This window comes from Microtus oregoni, unplaced genomic scaffold (genome assembly GCF_018167655.1).
Source record: "Microtus oregoni isolate MIOR12 unplaced genomic scaffold, Mior012 000006F_ref0000085, whole genome shotgun sequence".
Lineage (NCBI taxonomy): Eukaryota > Metazoa > Chordata > Mammalia > Rodentia > Cricetidae > Microtus > Microtus oregoni.
Genome location: NW_024543065.1, coordinates 9,111,622 through 9,136,185, shown reverse-complemented (window position 1 = coordinate 9,136,185; position 24,564 = coordinate 9,111,622). Strand labels below are relative to the sequence as shown.

General features: G+C 37.9%; 1 protein-coding gene across 3 annotated transcripts in view; it reads left to right on the top strand.

Annotated features, from left to right (window-relative positions):
• Positions 1-24,564, top strand: part of Lama2 (laminin subunit alpha 2) — a 583,059-nt gene that overhangs the window by 387,980 nt on the left and 170,515 nt on the right. For all 3 annotated transcript variants that reach the window (XM_041653904.1, XM_041653903.1, XM_041653905.1), the window contains 7 exons: positions 5,330-5,566; positions 6,765-6,908; positions 7,604-7,783; positions 7,892-8,080; positions 8,170-8,303; positions 12,107-12,224; positions 19,993-20,127. In XM_041653904.1, coding sequence (XP_041509838.1) covers positions 5,330-5,566; positions 6,765-6,908; positions 7,604-7,783; positions 7,892-8,080; positions 8,170-8,303; positions 12,107-12,224; positions 19,993-20,127 — 1,137 coding nt within the window. The remainder of the gene's footprint in view (positions 1-5,329; positions 5,567-6,764; positions 6,909-7,603; positions 7,784-7,891; positions 8,081-8,169; positions 8,304-12,106; positions 12,225-19,992; positions 20,128-24,564) is intronic.

Here is a 24,564-nt window from a genome sequence, read left to right as displayed (position 1 = left end):
TTTATTAAAGTAGTTGGTCTCATATTCATGATTCTTGGATTCTTCTATTTTCTTAAATAATTGTGTAAACAGTGTGATGTTTTGGATGCTGTAGTTTTCTAGGAAGGAATGAATCATATTACAATTCCTCCAGCTTTAGTTCTCATTCCCCGTATTCTGGGGGGACTTTGGGTAAAATGTGTTGTATATTCTGTTGCATTCCTGTACACAGTTTATTCACTGATCATCTGGATCCCTGTGAGGCTTGCTTTTATGTTTTCATAGGGAAGGTGTCAAAAAATACCCTTAAATCTATGGCAAGTGTGTCTCCCACTGACCCAATTCATTGCTGAACTTCTCCCATCTTATAATCGGAACTGTTAAACAACCTAAGGTTTCTGTGACCTCTAGAAAGGTTTCATCCTAGATGTCTTCAATGCTTTCCTTTCTCCTACCACAGAGCTTTGTTTCTTTCCTGTGCACATTAAATTCAACCAAAGCCTCAACCATTTTCCTGCATGTCTCTGGACTTCTCACAGCACAGCTCCCGTTCTGAGCACATTGGGTTTGCTCCTGTAAATTTTAGCTTCCTCATATTTTCAAAGCAAGTACCATTGTCTCTCAGCTCAACTCTCTTTGTTTTACTTTTCTCTCTAGCATTACAATCTTGAAGCTGCCTCCACTCACAACATCATTTCTTTCTTTTTTTCTCAGAAATAATAGTTTTATACTTTATTATCCAATGTCTAAAAACTTCTTGCTTCGTTTTTTGATTTTTTTTTTTGCTTTCATAGTTTCATCATTTATACACAGAGGTAGATTTTAAAACTAAGTAGGAGGTATTTTAGTGTGTATATGTAACAAGTCCGGGTAAGATGAGAGTCACACTGCACCTACTGGGTTTAAAGAGGTAAATAAAGGCATTTTAAAAGGGGGTGAGAGTCCTTTCAGTCAGTGACCCTGAGTTTAGGAACACTGAAATGTGCCAACAAAGTGTGGCCTCCTGAGCACGATGACACTGTCCTGGGTAGACAGGTAGACCCTATTTTTGACTGAGTGGTTGTGAACCATCACTACATGTGACAAAAGGGAAGAAGATCATGAGCTCCCCGACTCCGAGTGAGGAGATCTGGACAGTGGATTAATTCTAGGGGAGGAAGAGTCGCTATTACTTAAGGTGTGGCTCCTCGTAGGGCTTCCACGCTCTGGTGGCTGCCCCACCCCAGGAGTGCCTTGTCAGCACAAACTGGAGCTGATGACTTATTTCCAAATCAGAAAAGAGACCACAGACTAGGAGGTTTAGACAGCTGGGGAGTGGATCTTGGAAGAGTTACCAGAAGGAGTTGATGGTGAACATATTCCAAAGACATTTTACAAAATTCTCAGAGAATTCATACAAATTTAAAATTGAGTGAACAATGGCCTAGAATACACTGACCTCAGAAAGAATTTAAGTATTGGTAAGTGTTTAAGAAAGTTCAGACCACGCCCCAATATGTGACTCGAAGTCACAAACACTAGACAAGATGGTCATTTTTTTACTTCTCATGGTATTGACTTGACTTTCTATAATGCTACATTTTGAAAAACAGTATTTCTTTAAGTATTTGAAAGTTTTTGTTGAGGGTAAACAGTGCTCTAGGTTTCTAAGTGATTGTTATTATTATTTGCATTTTAAAGTCAAACCTGAGTATCTACTCTGTCACTTGGAATTGCTTCTTTAAAAAAATAAATAAATAAGATTCATAGGAGTGCATTCTGGCCACAAAGCATTAAACAGGGCCAAATTGTAAGGAAATTCTTGAAATTAAAGCTGATTCTTTATGGTTAGTATAAAACAGGGTTATGACTTAACATCTATGAAAGTTATTTGGGGCATATTCTTTTACTGGTAACTGAATAAACATTTTGTTGATTGAAGTCTCAATGAATTTTATTACTTTGAACTATTGTTTAAAGCAACCTAAATTTCTGAGTAACTGCACATTTTGCTATTCGAATGATTTATAAAAATCATGTGGCTACTAGAAACTATTTATGAGCATACATTCTACCATTTAAAAACTTGGGTGAATATAATTTAAAGCAACAGTAGTTTGGAAGGGAGAGAGTCTCTTCTTTTTTTGCCATGGAGAATTCCTCCAAGCTAAGGTGTGTGCACACACATCATTTGAGCTGTCATTGCAGTAGAATACCAAGCCTGCCATCCTTCACTAGCAGAGGAAAGGCGAATAAATCCTCTGTTGCTAAACAAACATTACATCCAATTATAATTTAAGTTTGATGTTGGGTATAGTGCTATCTAAACACACAGTTAGTTGTCTCATTTATTCCCACTGTAATTTCTCAAATAAACTTCCTGATCTGGAACGATTCCAAAGTCTATTAACTTTAGTAAACCCCAGGAGCTAGTTATTTGATTATATACAGCAAACTGGTGAGAAGGCATTTTATATTATTTTGTCATCTAAAATGATGTTGCTTTTTGGAACATTTGGAAATCTATCCCATGGTTACTGTTTCTACACCATATCATTATTTTATTTAAGCGAGTCCACACATACTCAGTGAAATTGGCAATTCTGAAAGCTCATTCTACATCTGCTATTCTTTAGTTAGTTATGTGAGGGCCATTGTATTAATCAGCGTTCTCTAAAGGAACAGAAATAGCTGGATGAATATGAATATACATACATATTAAAACGGGATTTAACAGATTGGCTTACAAAATTTGGTCCTGGTTGTTCAAAGAACGGTTGTCTAGCAAAGGAAAATGAGGAATCCTGTAGTTTCTCAGTCCATGAGGCTGGATGTCTGAGCGGTCCCAATCTGGCATTGGTGTCCTGGAGAGTGGCTTGTAGGCAATCTACTTTGGAATGCCAACACATTTTAATACCATCAAAGAAAGGACTCAGCAACAGGATAGGTCATGTTGCCAGCAAGAGTGAGGGCAATCAGGCAAAGAGCAGAGCTTTCTCCTTTTGTATTTTTTCAGTGGTTGGCAACAAGGCATAGTCTTAATTCAAGGTGTGTCTCCTTGTTTTAAATAATCTAAGAAAATCCCTCACAGCTGAGCCTAGATATTGGGTTGTAGTTGACTCAAGATGTATCTAGTTGACAATCAAGATAAGCCATCACAGATATGGTAATGGATTACCTGTGTATTAGAAACTACGTCTGTTAGAAGTCCCCCCCTTGCTCTATCTTACCCTCTGGGAAATATCCTATTGAGTTGAAAACCCATCCCTTGTTTTACCATTGAACCATCTTTGTTTGTTTTTGTTTTTGTTTTTGTTTGGGTTTGGGTTTTTTTTTTTTTTGGTTTGGTTTTGTGTAATAGCCCTAGCTGTCGTGGAACTAGCTCTGTGGACCAGACAGGCCTCAAACTCAGAGATGCCCCTGCCTCTGCCTCCCAAGGGCTGGGATTAAAGGCACACACCACCTGGCTCATTGGACAGTCTTGAATATTCCTGTAAATTCTAAATTAGGAAAAGGTGCATCTGGCTTTCTCTTTGTCTTTCTTACTAACCTGTAGCCTCTTAAAGAGTATAAATGTTCAAACCCATGTCCTGCCACTTAACTGGGACTATGCCAAGTTATAGCCTCTTTTTCATTATCTGTGAGATAATAACACGAAACTACTTCCATAGAAAACGTGTGCCATCCACTGTGTCTGCTCATCTCAGCATCTCTATGAGGAGGTCACTGTATCATGTCTTAAGGATAGGAAAATTGGATGCATCCGGAAGTGATTAACCTGACTCAGGCTATATGGCTAGTAAGTGGTAGGTGTAAATGAAGCATAGGTTGGAACACCTAACTGCTCTACTAAACAAGTGTTAGCCCACTCGGGACCATGGGTCCTGCCTTTTACTTGATTGTTATGATGGATGATGCGTTGATTATAAAATGCAATGTTTGTGTGTTTTTAAAGTAGACAGACCAGATTAAGAAGTAGAGAAAATACTGAAACCTAAGTCTGTTTTTGGAACTGGATTTTATTAACAGTCATGGCAGGCTCTGAAGGATGTCTCTCCATCCACTGTGTATCAGGCACCTAGAGTTGTTATTAAACATTCACACTGATACCTTTTCCCAGAAGACATGGACAAATACCTGAGAATTTACACTTTTGTTGAAATTCTCCCTCTCTCTTCTCTCCCTCTTTCGTGTGTGTGTGTGTGTGTGTGTGTGTGTGTGTGTAAAATGTTTATATATTTACAGGCACATAATCAACTCTAAATAGCTTATTTATATTTAAATTTTTAATTAAATTTAATTACTCCTATATTTATTAGGAAGGAATACAATAAATATAAAAAGGGTTTGTTTCTGTTTTTTATTTTGGAAGGGTTATATATACTTTTAGTTCTTATTTTAATGTTGTGCTTAGTGTAATTAAATAAATGGAAAGTAAAATCCAGCTCAAAAAGAAAGAAAAAAACATGTTTGTAATATAATAATAGCCACAGTTCATATCACTAGTTTAAGATACCATTATAAGGATTCTTTTTAAGTGAGTGTGCAAGCACACAGGTGCACATGTGCCAAAGTGTGAGCTTGGGAGTCATAGGTCAATTCTCAGGAGTCAGTTCCCTCTTGCCCCTTGTAGGATCGATTCATTAAGCCTGGCCACTAGCACTTATAGGATGGATTCATCAGGCCTGACCACTAGCACTGCTCTCTACCCACTAAACATAGCACTAGCCCTAAACTAACTCTTTTAAGGGCAATTCCTCCTACAGCCTCTTCCCTGGTAAACAAGGAAGAGGCAGAAGGCTACTTGTCTTCCGAGCTGAGGGGATAACTCAGTCAATACAGCACTTGCCGCACAAGCAGAAGGCCCTAACCTTGATCCGCAGAAGTGACAGCAGAGATAGCCTAGTTTGTAAGCCCACAAGCTCCTGTAAGAGACGCTGTCTCAAAACCAAGGACATAGCACTTAAGGAATGACACTTGAGGGTGACCTCTGCTTCCATATGTACCTACAGGAGCATGTGTATACCCACAGTGGTAAGCACGCATGCATACATACATGCATAGACACACATGGGCGCACACACAAAATTAAAAATGTCATTTAAGGTAGCTTAGAATAAAAGAAAACAAAAAGTACATTTTCTTTCTTATCACACAACATTGTAGTTTCTAGATTACCATGTATTTTTCTCCATGCAGGAAACTTTTTAATGCTATGTTCACCGATGTGTCCCAAAGGACTACACTCCAGCATTACAAAGCTTATTATATGGTCCATATTTGCATGGTGGAATAGAAACGTTAAGATTAAAATTTTAAGATGTTTCCTATGCAGTTGTGTCAACAGTTGCTGTTTTTCTCCCTTGCACAGGCTTGTAACTGCAGCACAGTGGGGTCCTTGGATTCACAATGCAACGTAAACACAGGCCAGTGCAACTGTCATCCCAAGTTCTCTGGTATGAGATGCTCAGAGTGCAACCGAGGTCACTGGAACTATCCTCACTGCAGCCTCTGTGAATGCTTCCTTCCAGGAACAGATGCCACCTCTTGTGATTCAGAGACAAAAAGATGTTCCTGCAGCGATCAAACAGGACAGTGCACCTGTAAGGTACGCGGGGCTGAAAGGCTGTGAGGAAAACCATCATTCACTCTGGAGCCCGTTACTCAGTTTCATCATCATTCGGTGTTTTATTCTTGCTTCATTAAGCAACACAAACATTCATGGCCAGATACAGATTTCCTTGATGTACGATCATTGGCATACGCTCCAGTTTTCAAGAACTCCCTTTCAGCCCAAACACAATCTCGTTTTCCAGCCAGTACACAGGGTGTCATTTTTACAGTGAGTGGAGTTATTTTTCTTCTGTGTTCTTCTTGCATAAATAAATGTCTGTGGAGTGGGCAGGGAGGGCTCTCAGGCACAGTCAGAGGAAAAGCACTGCTGATAACCAAGCTTATTGCAAACCATTTCTCCCGAAGTTAATCCGCAGTCACTGCACACGTTAGCATATTTACTGCTATGGAGATTCAGTAAAATTCCATCACCTATGAGTCCTGACAGAACAAACAGTGGCTAACTATGTGCAAATTTCCATCCTCATTAATACTGCTAAATGATGTAGAAAAACAGCCAATTAAAATGGGTAAGAGGGATTTTTTTCTGCCTTATGTATTTCTGGAAAATAATCTCAAGAAAAATGTGGTAAAAACAGTGTCATGTACAGCTTCTCAAGACAAAGTCTACGCAAAGACATCCAGAGGAAATGGCAGATTGAAATCTGAGAAGCGAGTAGCCTTGAATTTCAGAAAACAACAGCCTCTGCATGAAGTGCCCTAGTTAAGCAGATTATCATGCCCCATACATACGCACTTTATAACAGCCTTATGTTATATTTGCTGTATGTTGCATATATATCATACTATAGCATTTGTATAATATTAGAGTAAATATATAAATGTGCTTTAGCTTCCTGGCTTTTTTCATAGCTAGAAATCATTGGTTACCTTTGCTTTTGAAATTCTTATTGCTCACAGCGGAGTCATCAGAAATGCACCGTTAGATCTCAGCAACAGCATGCAGCATCCTTAGTAACAGGTGCATTTAGGAACCAAGTACCTTTTAAAGACCCAAGAAATCCCGACAGGGATGTGAACTATAAATACCATTTCAGGTATCAGTCTTAGACTCTTTGTTCATTTGTTTTACCTGGCTAAATGGAAAAGAAATGTGTTGCTATTTTTCGTTATTAAGCTGATTTCTCCTACAACATTATAAGGAACGCTGAAGGAGCCTCTTCTTTCTTCAGGTGAATGTAGAGGGCATCCACTGTGACAGGTGCCGTCCTGGCAAATATGGACTTGATGCCAAGAATCCACTTGGGTGCAGCAGCTGCTATTGCTTTGGCGTTACTAGTCAGTGCTCTGAAGCAAAGGGTCTGATCCGTATGGGGGTGAGTAAGGAGCCGCTGAGCCGTGAAATGGTATAATGTTCATTCCTGCAGGAATCTTTCAGTCAGGCCCTGAGGAGTAGTAGGAAATGGCAAAACATTTAAGTAACCTTGTCCCCCGTGTGTGTTCAGAAATGGTAAAGGCTCCACGTGCCATTAGGCAGTTGGTATAAATACCTCCTTTAAATTCTCCCTAGCAGATTGTTCAGTTACTGTTGATAAGGAAATAGATGGCAAGACCAGACTGGAAACCGTGCCAGGAACGCCTGGTGTCCTGGCTTGGTAAGCTGCCACATCCAGAGGAAGGAGGTGCTGGAGTGGGACTGTTGTCATCTCACACAGCCCTGGAGAGCACAGCCTGCTGCGTGCCTTCCAATCGGCCATCGGGAGTTGTTCATTGTTAGCATTGGGATTATGCTTATTTTGAGTTTCATCTCCCTTTATCTCTCCAGAATTTAATTTCAACTTTTATTAATGATAAAATATTGCAGTTTTTTTTAGAGATTCTGAGTTTTATTATGCAAGACATTTCCAAACAGTTATTCCCTGCTGCCTTCACCCATCATGTCTCATTTCTTTTCCCTGTGACAACTCATCAAAGCAGGGACAGGAACTCAGACAGGCGTGTCTCCGCACTTAGCATTAAAATGATGCTTCATAGCCATATTCAGCTTCCTGCTGAAATTTGTGCTTCGCAGGTGACCTTGAGTGATGAGCAGACCATTCTGCCTCTGGTGGATGAGGCCCTGCAGCACACAACCACCAAAGGCATTGCTTTCCAGCACCCAGAGATTGTTGCAAAGATGGATGAAGTCAGGCAAGATCTCCATCTGGAGCCTTTTTACTGGAAGCTGCCAGAACAATTTGAAGGAAAAAAGGTAAAAATAACCCTGAATTCACAAGTGAAGAATATAAAACAAGGTTTAGGAGTCAGGTAATTTGGGGGGTTACCTAAGTCATCTCTTTTTATTCTATTTCGTTTTCAGTTGATGGCCTATGGAGGTAAACTCAAGTATGCAATCTATTTTGAGGCTCGGGATGAGACAGGCTTCTCAACCTACAAACCTCAAGTTATCATTCGAGGTGGGACTCCTACTCACGCTAGAATTATCACCAGGTATATGGCTGCCCCTCTCATTGGCCAGCTGACAAGGCATGAAATTGAAATGACAGAGGTAAGCTTGGTAGTTGTTTGGTGTAAAGATACTGATGCTTTTATTTTTAAATTCAGTTTTATCGCAACAGACTCTTTTGCTATTTACAGAAAGAATGGAAATATTATGGTGATGATCCTCGAATCACTAGAACTGTGACCCGTGAAGACTTCTTGGATATACTCTATGATATTCACTATATTCTTATCAAGGCTACTTATGGAAATGTCGTGAGACAAAGCCGGTAAAGTAAAAAAGAAAGTACTCAAGCTAAGTTTGGGTTTTGGTGCCTACGGGGCTGGTCAGGAAGACATGAGATGAGAAATCAGCTAGTGGCTACTTTGGAACTAAGGTGAAAGAAGACAAACCAAGGAAGGCTTCTGGTCACTTGGTAGAAGACACCATAGTTTGTCCCTAAAATAAGCAGCATAAGAACAATATTCTAACCTACATTAGTCATGGAAAGTTTAATGCACAAGACAAAACTTAAACACAGCACATATGAGGGTTGCATATTATCAACTGTAATGTTTTGAATCCATAGTAAGATTATGGAGAACATTGACCTTGAAACATAAAGGTGAGTAGTCAAGGCCAAATTATCACAGTCTCCTTCATTCTTAAGCACGCACCTCTGTCCATGATAGTATAACATATATGTCCATTTACCCTGGATAGCATGATGTAAGATGATTAAAAATTATAGTTAAAAAAAACAAACATGGGTTAATTAAAGAAGTACATGTGAAATCAAGGAAACCAAACTGGGAATACTTCAAGAGCATATTCAGTGTTTCTATGTGAACCAAAGAGGCCAATTAATACAAACATCATTGAGAATGACAATTAGGACCATACTGGTGCTTTTTCCAGTATTAACTTTCACTGTTATCTTTGGTCAGAAATAGTCTCAAAGTTTTAAAAATAAATGAGACTCAAAGAACCCAATATTAAAAGTGTGAACTATTGTTTTTTATGACACTGATTATAAAATGATAGAATGACCTCAGTGACAAAAATCAAGGACGTTTGTTTCATTTGAAAAATAGCTAAACATGTTTAGAGACTGTGATAAAAGTAGTAATTAGAGAGAGATGATAAAATAAAATAATGTAGAATAAGGAGAACAGTAGAGGGTCCAGGAGACATCTTCACTAGTAGAAGGATCATCCAATGATATTAAATGAGAACTCACACCAATAGAGTTAAATTCTTATTGCAGAGGCTGAACATTGTGTTGAATTTACTCAGTAACTCAATGTCTTTTACATGTTATCTTCTTTCATGTTCTGAAGAAACATGGAGTCAATACATGTTTGTAAAATCGTCTTATGACAAACAAATATACCATGCTAGAGAAAATAAAGAAAAAAGAGGAAGCCTCTCATAGTCAAATTAATAAATCTAAAAATTTCCACATTTTAGATATTTATACTGTGCTTAGCATACACACGATCACCCAGAGAACTCATTTCTATCTAATGAAAGAATCATGTTGTTCATATCATTGACAAAGGGGCATTCAGTGAAAGAGTTAATCATGAACCAAAATTCACTTTCTCATTTTTACTCCTTTGGTTTATCATACAAATAAAAATATGTGCTGAAAAAAAAAAACACTACCACCTATATTGTTAATTACCTTAGAATAGCAAATGTACACTTGTGATAGAAGCCAAGGCAGGTTTGCATATTAGATATGCAAGCAGACTACTTTGCAAATTCCTGCATACCACACTAAGAACTTGGCAGTTCATAGAAGATGTTGTTAGTCTAACTGATAAGACCAGTTTTGTCTTCATTTTTCACCATCCATCAACTTTCCTAAACTCCATCAAAACTCAAGTTGTCAGCTTGCTAGGAAAGCAAGAGAGGCAGATGAATCACCTCACTTGGTTATTTAAGACAGTGTGTAGTAGGAGCTGAGGGCTGCATTCCGCCACCCAGCTCCCGCCACCAGCTAGCTTTACCTGAAATAACAACACACAAACTGTATTCTTTTAAGCACTGCTTGGCCCATTATATCTAGCCTCTTCTTGGCTAACTCTCACGCCTGGACTAGCCCATTTCTAATAATGTGTGTAGCACCAAGGTGCGCTTACCGGGAAGATTCTAGCCTATGTCCATCCTGGGTCAGAGCTTCATCGCATGTGTCTCCGAGAGCAGAGCTAACGAGTCTGAGCTCACTTCCTCTTCCTCCCAGCATTCTGTTCTGTTTACTCCACCCACCTATGTTCTAACCAATAAAATGGGCCAAGGCAGTTTCTTTATTAGCCAATGACCTTCCTCCATCAACAATGGGGGCTAGAGAGATGGCTCAGTGCTCAAAAGCACTGGCTGCTCCTCCAGAGATCCTGAATTCAGGTCCCAGCAACCCCGTGGTGGTTCACAACCATCTATAACAGGATCTGTTGCCCTCTTCTTGCATGCAGGTGGACATGCAGAGCACTTCTAAATAAAATAAAATAAAATAAAGTAAAATAAAATAAAATAAAGACATTGGAATCCTGACAAAAGTTTAAAAACTTGAGAATGACCCCAACCCTGGAAAATATAATTCATCATCTTTATTGTTGCAGGAACCATAGCAGTATTTGAAACAGAGTTTAAGAGTTACATGTGTAGTTTGAAGAAAGTAACTTCTAAAACTCAACACTCACTTAAATGGAAGCCATATCCAGACACAAGCAAAGCCATTACACTTCCATCCGTCTCCCCTCTCTAACCTATCACCCACATGTGAGCTCCTCTAATCACCTGGGAAACATTTGTGGTAGAACTATCTATTGGTGCCACCATTCAAGAGTCTCTAGAATTTTAAACACTGCTATCTTATACACAGGTACACAAGAGAAGGAAGGTCAGATGATGCGTGTATCTTCCTGAGGTAGCTATGGAGTCCCACTGGGGTTCAGTAGTGAGAAGGCTGCTCAGATAAGCAACAAGTTTTTCTCTTGCAGAGAGAAGTGGTTGTTTATAGCTCATAACCATTGTGCTACTCTAACGAGGAGAAAGCAAAATCTGCATTTTAGTCCAAGATTGGTTTCATAAAGTCTCCCAAGTGTAGATCAAAATGCTCGTGACACCAGCATGGGCATTCATAATTCAATAAAACTTACCTATGCTTGTTATAAAGTTTATCATTAAACCTCCTTAAGCTACTGGAGGTGCCTTTTATTGAGGCAAAACAATTCAGTGTTTCACTTAAAAGTTTATTTGCAGAACATTTTCGTGTTGCAGTTAGTCAGTCATGAAATAGTTTGGGTTTATGGACTGCATATATATTTTAACGCATAATTTCAAATTAATGAAAAGGTGCCAGTGGATTCACTGGGGATATATTATTTTCTTTCTCACCAATACGATGGGTGAATTAAGTCACTTGAAGGATTTAGCTAATAAAGTATTAATTTGGAGAGCTCTTTATCCTCTTAAAGATCAGGGTTAGCTCATATCTGCATTGTTTTCTGGTAGGCTTTCCAAAGTTCTTGAAAGGACACCCAGAGGCTCCAGAGGAAGAAAGTAGTAAATTAAAAGCAATTTCACTTGTGACTACAGGAGCCATTCTAAGAGAGAGTGACCTTGGGTTGCCTGTTTGAATGAATATAAATGTCTAATTAATTGGCCATGTCTGCATGAAACTACTCCTATTTTAAAAACTGGGGGGTAAAAAAAATCTTTATAATAACTTCTCAACAGGACAGCTGACATCCAATTTACTAAACTCCTTAGGATTTATGTGGATATTTTCCTAATACATAATCTCAGACTTAGAGGAAATAAAAATGTAGTAATCAGATGTGGCAACTGAGCCCCTGGAATCTAAGCAGCTCCAAAACCATGTAGTTATTAGCTTGATGACCCCTTTCTACAATGTAGAATATCACCTTGCCTTGATAAATATATGTATTTTGGTTCGTTGAAAACAAGAAAGCAAAAGAAATTCCCTATATGGCAGAAACCCTAGGAGGTTCTTCCTTAAGGCTTGAGTCGTTCTGGGAGGCTGTATGTGGCCGTGTGATTATGGACTCTGTTCTCCGCTTCTAGCATTTCTGAAATCTCCATGGAAGTAGCTCAACCAGGACACGTAACTACAGCAAGCCCACCAGTACACTTAATAGAAAGATGTGACTGCCCTCCCGGCTATGCAGGAATGTCCTGTGAGGTAAGCCAGCCATCACCAACTTGCTTAAGCTCAGCTCCCTTCCAGAGCCAAATGGGAGTCCTTCCCAAACCCCCTTTGCCCTTGACTTCCATACTCTTATTCTGTGTACTTGATTCTTCACACGCAGCACGTAACACGGGGGCAACATGATAATGAATCTTTACCTTGTAAAGAATCGCAACAGCAGGGAAAAAGCTGATGAAATAAAAATAAAGAGATTTGTAAGCTAAGTCACATTTGGGGGATGAGAGTGTTTCAAAAGGCTGGTCTGTTATAACTCATCTATCGTCTTGGCACCATTTCTGAGCAGTTAGAGGCATTTAAACTTCAGTGATTATAAGATATGATTATATCTGTTTTGAGAGTGTTTTATATAGAACAGACAAAATTTCTGAACTAAATAGCAGGCTGTTACATTCAACATAGTCTTCTCAAAGGGACATAAATTTATTCCAACAATGCTATTATCATTCAGTCACTACAATTTTAAAAACATTTTTTGATAGGATATTCCTTTGAATACTATCTGGTAGTGTAATCAATTTCTACAAATATTAACTTGTAAAAGGAATGACACAATTTAGGAAAGTTGGGAGAAATAAGGAACTGGGCTGAATTTGAAACTAAACTTTATCATGGTCCAGGGCTTGCATAGGCTTCTAAACCTCTTTAGGTTGGACATGGTAAACACTCAACTCTCTGAGTAACTAATGAAATCACATCTGGTCTTCCACATCTGGCCTTCTGTAGAGCCCTAGTTTAATGCCTGTCCTTAAAGAGTTTTCTGGAACTTGCTGCACCCCAAATTCTTTCTCATTAGTCATATTAGTTGGTGCGGTTTGCATGGTAGCTGGATATCATTGATGTCTCTTCCTCCTACAGCTTAAGAATCTTATGAAGATTGGATGAGCTGTGAACCTAACACACGTATCATTGATTTGTAGTCAATGTTACTCATTAAGAGTTGTTGCTATGACACATAAACTAATTATAGGTCCATGTACTGATGATACTTTTAGTACAAATAGTTTAGTCTGATTATTTTGTAAATAATGATCTGGAAGTTTTGTTGAGAATGGCATGCATGACTCCAGGTCAAAGTTAAAATACATCTTGGAAATACTGAATATGGATTGGTGAGATGCCTTTGCAGGCAAAGGCCCTTACTGCCAAGCTTCAAAACCTGACTTTCTTCAATTCCCTGGACTCACATAGTGAAAGGACAGAGCAGACTTCCTTAGGTTGCCCTCCAACCTCATGCACACATTGTGTTATGCACATACCAAAGCACATAGACACAAATTAATGAATAAATAAATGAATGTAATTAAAGTATCGAATACATGTTTCTTAAGGATGAAATGGCATGTGCAAAGAACAATCGAAGTTGAATATTGTGATTCCTACCTCACTCCACCACTTCAAGCACTTTGGCTGGTTTATTGCTGATCCTAGGGTTTTTGCAGAGAGAATCACCTCAAGGATTAATAGAAAAGAAAATTCATGGAAGAAAATCCCATTGTAAACTCAGTGCTGTTCAACTTAGCCACCGCTGCATAGCTCCACACTGTTCAAAGGACAACTTCATAGGGTAACTGAAATGCCTTGAAGTAGCTCCATCCTCTGCTTAAAAGGTGATATTGATTGTAATAAGTCAATTTTATATCATAAATAGACAAATAACCCGTGTCTTTCTTAAGTATTAGTTTCCCTTGTGCATCTAATTTTTTTTTTATTTTTATCAAGCTCTACATTTTTCTCTGTTCACCTCCCTGTCTCTTCCCTCCTCTTCAACCCTCTCTCAAGGTCCCCATGCTCCCAATTTACCCAGAAGATCTTGTCTTTTTCTACTTCCCATGTAGATTTGTGCATCTATTTTTACACACTGCAAACTGTTACATTATCTACACAGGCCTTCCAAACATATATAGTATATAGCTGGAAAATGAGGTAATATGCACATTAAAAATGAACAAATCTTTAGTAAGCATGAAAGATGAAAGTATATAGAACAGAGATAACTTTCAATTTTTCTAAAGAGATAGGAATTTTGTTTCATTGTGTGACTGCATTGCTGGAAAGCTGTGTGACCTTGGCCAAATCCCTTAACTGTCACAGAGCTCATTATTATTATATATAGTTACTGTTATGTAGTTACCTGAGCTATAAGGTTGGCATTCTGAATGTTCTAACTCACTAAGGTAATTTTCCTATAGAAAATATTCAGAATTAAAATTGACCTTCAAGTATCTTGAGGAGAAAGATGTTATGTCTCAGTTTCTCTCCATATATTTAATATTAGTCTCTTCAATTTTCCACAAAAAAATATGGAAGATCATGAAAATATTTCAGTATAACCTACATACCTCTACATACTTCGTGTTCAATGCTTGTATTGGGATTTAGAGGCTTTTAAAAGGAGTAAAACACACTTTAGCATTGATTTTATGACTTGCCATTATCTGAAAACATGAATTAAAACAAATTAAATCAAGGAAAATGAAAGAAACTAAGAAAAACCTATAATGTGTCCACATAAGCGTGTGTGCCCACAGCTTTGTCTGTGTCCTGTGAGCTCCACTCAGGATCCAATTTACAAACACTGTTCACAGTGAGGATTTAGTGGGGAGATTATGGAGATAAAAGCTGATCTCTCATAATAAGATACCTGACATGTTCTCCACATCCCGTTGCCTCTAATCCATTATACATCTTATTTATAATTCATTTTGATTCTAAAGTGTAATTACCCAGGCATAAAATCTAATCGTCAAAGCAAGAGCTAGGCACAGTTTTGAAATAATCCACCCCTTTCCAGTAACATATGCTTTGGGTTATGAATACACAAAATGGTTCCTTTATAACATCTTCACCAATGGTGTGGAATTTGATAGATATTTACATTGGTAAGCTATTCATTTCTATTTTTAGACAAAAAGAGATTGCATGATGGCAGAGTCAAGTATTACCATTTAAAGCACAGCTGGTTACGAAGATACTACACTTTTGCCTTATACCTGGAGTGGCAGGACAGTATAGTTCTGTTCATCACAATTTCCAGTCCTTAAAATACCTAATTATTATGATTTATGATCGACAGTGGGAACTAGATTTCTTTTAGAAGTCAAATGAAAGCACACTCTGCTGCATTATACCTGTTTACAGAACCACTCTGCTTAGCCTGCTTTCCACAGTAGATTAGGGAGAAGATTATGGCCTAAACTTAAATTCAGTTTATGTTACATGCAGGCACCATTTTCTATGATATTTCAACATTGGCTTTATGACACTCTGCAATGACATCATAGAGATCAGAAGTTTAAATATGATGTCTAGTTGATATGTTGATAGTTCCAGTCTCTTAATCCCTCATGGCAGGCCTTATTTTAGTAAGGCTTCTGGATCACAGATGAATGATCTTGTGCTGGGGTTTGGTAAATCAGGACCTGTCAGTTTGGGCAATGGAAATTTTAAATCCCCAATGTATACTTATTATAAAGTCATAAAATTCAAAATTCATAATGTAGACAAAGACCTGTCCCCTTCCACATGCGTACTTCCTTTGAGGGTTCCTCTGTCAAGTTGGTAACATAGCCTGTGGGAGAGAGACCCAAAGACTGTATTCATGCAGGCTTGTCCTCCTTAATGGTGGAAACTCATGTGAGAACTGTGTCCCTAGGGAATTCCAACCCTATGTAAGCATCATGGCATGACTGTACACACAGAAAATGACTGTTCTTTTCCTATACAAAGTAACCTGGGAGGCCACTATTGTGTGGGTGGTATATAGTTGATTGAAGCATTGTTTTGTGGCACACGGTTATCCCTCCAAACATTAAGGGATATGTTATGGATAGATGGTCTGTGTTGCCTATTTTTTCCCCCTGAGAAACTTAGAACAATCATGACTGGCCTTTATTTTTAGTTTATTCTTAGCAACAACATCTAAATTTTATCTAGGACATGGCACTTATGTTAATTTTATGGAAAGCATTAAATTGTGGATTAAATGATCCTTGTAACGTCCCTCTACAAAAAAGAAAACTGGATTTGTTGCATACTTACTCTATCTGCATAATCAATCTCAAACATATTTCACAGCCTACCTATACCAACACCACAGTATTATTTATGATCTCCATGATCTCAGTGGGGAAACTACGGCCCTGGCAGGGAAAGGAACCATTACACAGCTATGCAGTAGCCAAGCTGTCATTCGAACTGAAATAAACTTGTTTCCAAATATGTAAATTAACTTATATTCCAATATTATGATATAAAAGATCCATGCGTTTCAGGACAGGAAACTGAGACCAGTAGTACTCAAAGTACTGTGTGCAATAGAATGTAATATGGGTCAGAATAAAAATTCAAGCTTTGTTGGCCTGTGTGCAAAGGCCATGCAGAGATCTGCTGTAGAGTGTCTTCTCTGGCACCTGCAAGGATCTACTTCCCTTGTCTTCCAGGAGAGAGGAATATACTGAGCAGCCCCGAGAAGACATGCTGGCTCACTGCTCTTCTTTCGCTCTATTAGCTCTACTGCCTGACATTTTTCTACAAATCTGATTCCAATATTTTGGAGAAATGCCATATTATGAAAGGAAAGATAAAAAGAGAACAGAAGAAAATTGAGTTTTGCCTAATTTAAAGACATGGGAAGAGATTCTTGGAAGAATTTTAACTGTAAGAGGGAGAAACTTCTAACAAAATGAAGTTTGAGGAAGTTTGTTGCTTTACTTAACTCCTTCTTCAGGTTCCAAAAGAACTTTTAAAGAAAATTTAAAAATAGTTCTTTTTCTGTCCTAATTGAAGCTTTCTAATGCTATTGAATTTTGTTTTTTTTTTTCCAGTGAGGGCAGAAACATTGATATTTTAAAAACACCTTCATATTTTTTGTTTCTTATTTGTTTGTCTAAAGGAAAGAATGGATACAAAAGGATTCAGGAAGAGAGGGAGGGGGACTTGATTGGGGGAGGGGGAGAGAAATGGGAGGCAGTGGTGGGGAAGAGACAGAAATCTTTAATAAGTAAATAAATAAAAATTAAAATTAAAAAAAGAAAAAATAAATATAATGTGTTCTTTTAAACATTCTTTGATGTTCCAATTCTTACAATGAAAAATAGTCTTTTTTTCCTTTGTCAAGTAATACAGCCCATCAGAATACAATATTAAACTGTTAAGAAGAAACTTTAGATTTCAACGAAACAACTGCTGGTTTGTGGAATGAGTAAGCCACATCACAAAGACAATAACTGTCCCATACCCTTCACAGAGACTAACTTTGAAACCACAGCTCCCATATTTATTGGGCCCCAGTCCCAAAAAACTCACATAGCCTTTTCAGACACACCTTGAAAAGACAGAATGAAGAGTGTGCTTGTGACCCTTGGCCATGACCACTACTTACACCTTCCCCAAAAGTTTTAATCCATCTCTCTGTCCTTCTCTTTACCAACTCAATTATAATTTCCAGGGGTGGAATCCAGTATCAGAATCTTTCAAAATTCTCCAGAGAGCTGAAAACCAAAGGAAAGGTCTAGAACATTCTTCAGAGAACTCAGTGTGAACTTGGGCTGTGACACTGCTGGCTACTTGCTACCAGCTCAAAAAAGAGTCACAATAAGAAACAATACCTGGTGGATTACAATACAAACCATCCCAGGATGATCAATACATTTCTGCCTGGGACACTGAACTTAATTTCCTCAATCAATGAAGTATAAATTTATTTACTTTGTTCTTCGAAGTCATGTTTGTTTGTTTGTGAGGATCTAAAATAGATCTTAGAAATTCCTCCCAATTTTCATAGTTTTCATGCTATGCACAGTATACGAACACACAGGCAAACCCTGAGCAAATAAACCAACAAAATAACAATATTTAGAAGGATATTTAAATGTGAGATCCATGTAAATAAAATGCAAACTTATTCATGTCAGTATAGTAACAATTTGTAGCAGTCTATACCGTGCACCGTTCTGAGGTAGGAAGGAGAGGTGCATGTGTGTGCTTGCAGTGTGTGTAGACTTCTTTGTGCATGTTCTCACATGTGTCAGTGCATATGAGCGTCGAGGGAGATGCACTTAGATTGCACAGTTGAAACGGGGGTTCTCACTAACTCAAAGCTCACAGCTTTGGGTTAATAAGCGGCTGCCACACCCTCCATGTTCACATGAGTTCAACTGATCCACATTCCTGTTCTCCTACTTAGGTGATTAGTACTTTGTCCAATAAGACACCTATCCAGTCCCTGGGTCACCATCTCAGTCTCCTGTACACTACCTCCCAGCCCCTGTGTGCCATTTCCCCATCCCCTCATGTGACACCTCCATAGTCCCTGTGTGCCATGTCTCACCCATGTGCCATTTCCACAGCTCCTGTGCATCATCTCCCTCTTTTAAACACACCGACAGTTGTTCCTTGAGTTACGCTTTGGTGAATTCTTCCGCAGTAATTTCTATACTTTTTCTTTAACAATGATGAAAATTAGCCTCAACTGTCAATAACATGATTACATGCTTTCACTATATATATATTCGTATACTCCATGAGATCGAAGATGGGCAAAGTTTGTGTTTTGGTTTTCATTTGTTTGTTTGCGTGTTGACTACTAGATTCGGTCTTCCTTTGGTTTGCTCAAATTTGAAGACATTAAATCTCATCAGAATTTGTTATAGGCTAATAAAAGCCAAGAGACTTTTAATTAAGTGCTTAATTGAGGTACATAGTCAACAAATCAAAACGAACACCAACAGAGTACTGAGTATTGATTTTTTTGCTTATTCTGTGGGATTTCTGTATATTTTATCCTGGGCTGCTTAGGCCAGATCAAAAGCATCTACAAGCATTAGGAAGTTCTTGGTAAAACATGTTCGCCCTACTTAGCCAGCTGTCATTCTCTCATCAACAAGAGCAGGGTTTTTAAGGGAAGAAAGAAAATTCTACTTAACCAAGGTGGTAAAACGGCCTCTTTGCAATCCTCAGTGGTATCTGAGAACTGCTGCCTACCCCTTAATCAAAAATCAAACATTGTCTGATGAGTGAGACTATTGAGCCTGGAATACAAGGCACTCTCATCTCATGCTGATGCCCTTTTTGCAGAAATCTGGAGATGTTTCTGAAATATTTTGTATAACAAAACCTTTATGAAGATGAAACTCTTGAATTTGCATATGTCAACTTTGCCAGAATTTTTCTGTGGGTTTTTGGATTTTTATTGCAAAATGAGAAAATACAGATCAGGAGAAGAAAATTTTATGAATGACCTAGTGGTCTCAAGATACATAGATATTTTGTTATTTTGAATTTATTCTTTTTGTAATTTTTAAACCATATTGTTATAAACAATGTGCCTAGGAAATTTTTATTATTTTGCTTTGCTGAGTTTCTTTGGACATTTGCCAATTATCCATCAAGCACAGAGAAGTATGCTTTTGGCTGTTGAGAACACTGGAGTTGTCTTGTTAGTTCATATGACAATGTTAGTTAAAAATAAACCTCGCATAAAAAGACACTTTCATGCCTTCGCAGGCTAAAGGCATAAGATGCAAATGAAAGCTTTTCCTCTGCTAAAATCTGGCTTCTTAGGGTTTGCCTGCATCTGAGAACAGAAGGACCTAGCAGCATTACGTAAGTGATGCTCTCCAAATTCACATACACATATGGAGGGGTGTGGATCAAGGTCATCTTTAAAATCACCAGAGACCTTCAGTATGGATGAAGCAACAGTGCCACTGTGGCTTTCTTAATTGCTTTCCTTTTCTTCTAGATGTGTGCACCAGGATTTTACCGGTTGCGTTCTGAGCCAGGTAGCCGGACTCCTGGACCAACTCTAGGAACCTGTGTTCCCTGTCAGTGTAATGGACACAGCAGCCAGTGTGATCCTGAGACCTCAGTATGCCAGGTAGGCACCTGCAGCTTCATGGACAAGACCTGTGCCCTCACTCCTCTTTCCAAATTCGCAGGTCCTCCACTCAGCAGCTGTTTCATCTGCAGGAAGTGTGACTGTGTGCTTGAACTAGAACATACCAAGGGGATGTGTGCTTACCATGTTTGTCATTTTAAGATGTAATGAAAAAATTATGATGGAGAAAGCTCAGTTCTTTTCAAAAGATGAGAATAATAGCAGCTTAGGACACAAGAGAATGCACGGGTCAAAAATTAGGTCTCGAGTTATTTCATAATTATAAGCAAGAGTAGTTTTGTTATGGAATCTGGAAACGATACCAAATTTTTACAGAATTTGGATAAGGAGAGCTTGTGGTATATATGAGGTCCTGACTTCGATATGCAGTGTTTCAAATAAAAGAGAAAGGAGTGAAAGGACTGAAGAACAGAGGGAGGGAGGGAGGGAGGGAGGGAGGGAGGGAACGAGGGAGGGAACGAGGGAGGAAGGGAGGGAAAGAGAGAGAGGAAGCTAGGTGGGGGGTCGAAAAGAAAGGAAGCATTACAAAAAGTAAGTTTCCCCAAATTCAACCTAAGACAGAATGTTAATATCGTAAATATTTCCCACTAATTTTGTCTGTTTAAAAACAAAATATTCAGTACTATTAGAGTTTTATATTCTGCTTTTCACATGTGCCTATCACAAACATCTTTAAATACATTGATGGTATATGCTGTATTTATCTATTGCTCACTTAATTGAGGCTGTTCTCAGCCTTGCTTCATCCTAATGATGCCCAGAACCTAGAACCACCCTTTACTTTTGAACCATCAGAAGTCCTCTGCCATTTGCACTTGGGATTTCAAGTTCCCCTGTCATTGCTGATTCCCTAACGTTGAATCACTTCATAGCTCTGAACTCCATTTATCCCTTCTTTTTCTTCTAGTCTTCTGAAATATGATCACTGAGCTTGTAGAATTTGTGATTAGACATCAACAAAATCACATGTAGAACTCCCATATTTCCCTAGTTTTCTCTTTAGCTTGCCCATAGAAAACTGGCTGTCCCCTTTACAGGCTGCCAGACCTGTGGCCTTTCTAAGTAGTTGTCATTGTTTTCTTATGATTTTTTGTGTCCCTAGCCCTGAAGAGAGGGTGGTTGTCCCTTTCCCTAACTGCCAGGCTCGCCCCTCTCTGTAACAACATGCAGCTATGCATTCTTCCCAAGCCTGTCTTCACACTGTCTCTACTTGTTAAGCCGATCAGCAGCCCTCACAGTTTCTCCTTGTGTCATTTCGACTCTCTAACAAAACTACAATGTAGTTTTGATTTTAATATCCATAAATCAATCTTCCATTCTGCTCCCTCTCTATTTCTTCTGTCATTGCAGTCTCCATTTTGAACATCTGCTTCTTTGGTCACCATCTATTTCTCTCCTGTTTAGTTATTAATATATTAATATTTTTATCATGTCATTGAGCCTTATACCTTATGTCATTTTTTAAAGCAGCTTGCTTCATGTCCTTTTGTGTCATTCCTCATCCTTCATCTATCTTGGTTTTCTTTTTCTTTCTCTTTCTCTTTATTTTTTCCGGACAAGCTTTCTCACTGGCCTGGGACTTACCAAGGAAGCCATGCTCGCAGAGAGCCCTGCCTTCACAGAGCTGGGATTACAAACACATAACACTGTACCTGGCCTCTTATATATGTCCTGGGGATCAAACTCAGATTCTCATGCTTGAGTGCTAAACATCGTCCCGACTCAGATGTCTCTTTAATCACTGGCGTTGCTCCTTAAGAAATCAGCAACAATCAGAAAAGACAGAACCACAACTTACATGAACTCAGTGATTCCTTGATCCCATTCTGTCTCTTACCTCTTACTCTGACTCTTTCCCTTACATTGAAAGACTTAATCTTTTCTAGAAAAGACCAACTCTAAGGCTAGAGATGTCACTCATGGGAGAGCACTTGCACAGCATGCTTGTGGCTTAGTATTCAATCTCTAGGCAATGGGGAAGGCAACGCTATGTCTTCTTTGGGCATCCCTGAGCTCACATCTTCCTCCCTTTCAAGAGCACCCTTGTTAGTCCCCTATAACATCTACATCATCATTTAAAACAGGACAAAACACACTTTTTGACTCTTCTTCCTTCTAACAACCACTCCATCCATCATCAAAGAATTTTTTATGTCCTGTTAATAGTTTTCCTCAGTCTATTAGGACTCCATCACTAAAATCAAGCTCTTACTTTTGCGGCTGTGGTAGAGCCTCAGGATTTACCCTTCTTGTTCTGTCATCAGAGCTGGCTTCTATGGATTTCCCCATTCTTTATGGAAATCTGAGTTTGGATTATTTGCTAGTCAAGGCACTGACTGAGGATTTTCAAATCCTCTGGCTCCTCCTCAGCCCTCTTTATGTTTCTCAATACTCTGATGTCAATACATGGTATAAGTGGGATCTAATGCTAATTACCTTTGTTGCCATGTAATCTTATCCAGGCACATGAGTCTCAGTACTTATATATTCTGTGATCCTATCGTATTTGCTTGTTTCTTACAATTTAACTTTAAATCTTTTCTATCATTCTAAAAGTTTTTATGGGGTGGGAAAGTAATGCTTTTTTCTTCGAGGATATTATAGCAAAGACACATTTTATTGATTAATATTGTCTCTTCCTCATGATTTCTAAATATACAATTATTTTTTAAATTAAAATCTGCTTAAAACTTTTATTCTACTTGCTTTTTGTTTTTACTGTAACACTTTGCTTCCCTTCATTTTAGAATGTGTTATGTAGTAAAAAAGGATTTTATCATTCTTACCTCTTCTTATTTTCTTAACCAGATGTCCACATATTCATTCCAGATGCATTTATTCACTATTTTGATCCATTTTCCAAAATATGTTGCTAGAATTTTGATTGAAATGCATCAAACTTCTTTATAAGGAATTGCTATATTTATACAGTTCAGTTACATTTTCGCTACCCAGAAATGTTACTCTCGTCTCTCTTCAAATATTTTACATCTTAGAGTAAGCTGTTATGAAATATAGGTTATATATTTTGCATATTAAAATTGAATATATCAATTTTAATTTGACAGTTTAATTTCATTGGTAAACATTGTAGTTTTGTGTTACCAGTTCACTTACTAATTAGTCTTTATTGAAAAAACTCTCTTAACATGTTTCTTAACCTATGTGAAATTCAACCATTTTTATTTGCAACCTATAAATTTTCAATTATTTATATTTATTTTATCATTGTAAATCATTGTTTTCAAATACTTTTAATTATGTTGTTTCTTTCATAAACTATATCTGTAATAACTACTTTATAAATTTTAGAGATTAAGAATTATACAGAAAGTTAAGTAGACAAATAACCAACACCCTATCTAATTACTGATTTCAATATTAGTGTTGCATTCTTCTATCATAAAGGTTGGTGGTGGAGGTTCACTTATGAATATCATTCCTTGTCATATTCTGGAATATCTTTCAATTCTTGTATTCTCAGAGATACTCTCTTTAAGTAAAGCAGAGATATTAAAAATACAGCATATATTGATTGTAGAGGATTGGATGAGAGTAAAGGCAAATTCCAAATGTGATCATCAAAAGTTTCATCAACTAAATGATGGGTGTCATGGGTAAATTAATAACCAGTGTTAACTATCCTTGAATTCCTGAAATAATTAGTGTTTGCCTTTGGTGTCATAGTTTTACTTTCTCTTGTCTGTAAATTTCAACAGATAATTTGGGGAAAAGATTTAACTCTCAAGTTAAATGTACAGTTTTTCTGTAGCTTTAAAGGAATACATTTGATTCATATAATTGATTCAGAATCACTGATAAATGAGAATTTAAGTTCACTTTTCTTAGGATGAAAGTTTCTATCTTCATGCTGTTTTCTTTGTTCACCTGGGTATTGCAGAGAGCTTTCTGCCTTGAGAATCCTCAGTGAAAGTCTATTTTCTAAGAATTCCCTAGATGAAGAAAGAAACAAATAAATACTTCCATCAAACACACACAGTTATATAAATTGTTATGACTTGAATTTTTATATTGTCCTTAGGGGCACTTACAACTTTTGAATTTAGACAACTTTATTTATCTTAGAAACAGGCCTATGAGGCAAATAGAAAACAACTATAATAACCTCATGGTTCAACCAAGGAAACAGAAGCATACTGACTTCTCTTCTGCTGGGCTCCAGCTTAATGTTAGGCTTGTTATGTTATATATTGCAATGTCCCTAGCTTTGGTGGCGTGCCAACCCTCAGCTCCGCTATCTTGCCTCAAATACCAGTTTTTCCTCTTCATGACTGGATGAGCACAGTCAGTTTCTGTAGCTTTGCTGGTACTTGAGATTCCACATTTATGAAACAGCAGTAATAACAATAGTAGCAGTACCTTCTTGGAGAGTTTTTTTTAATACAGATTCAATAA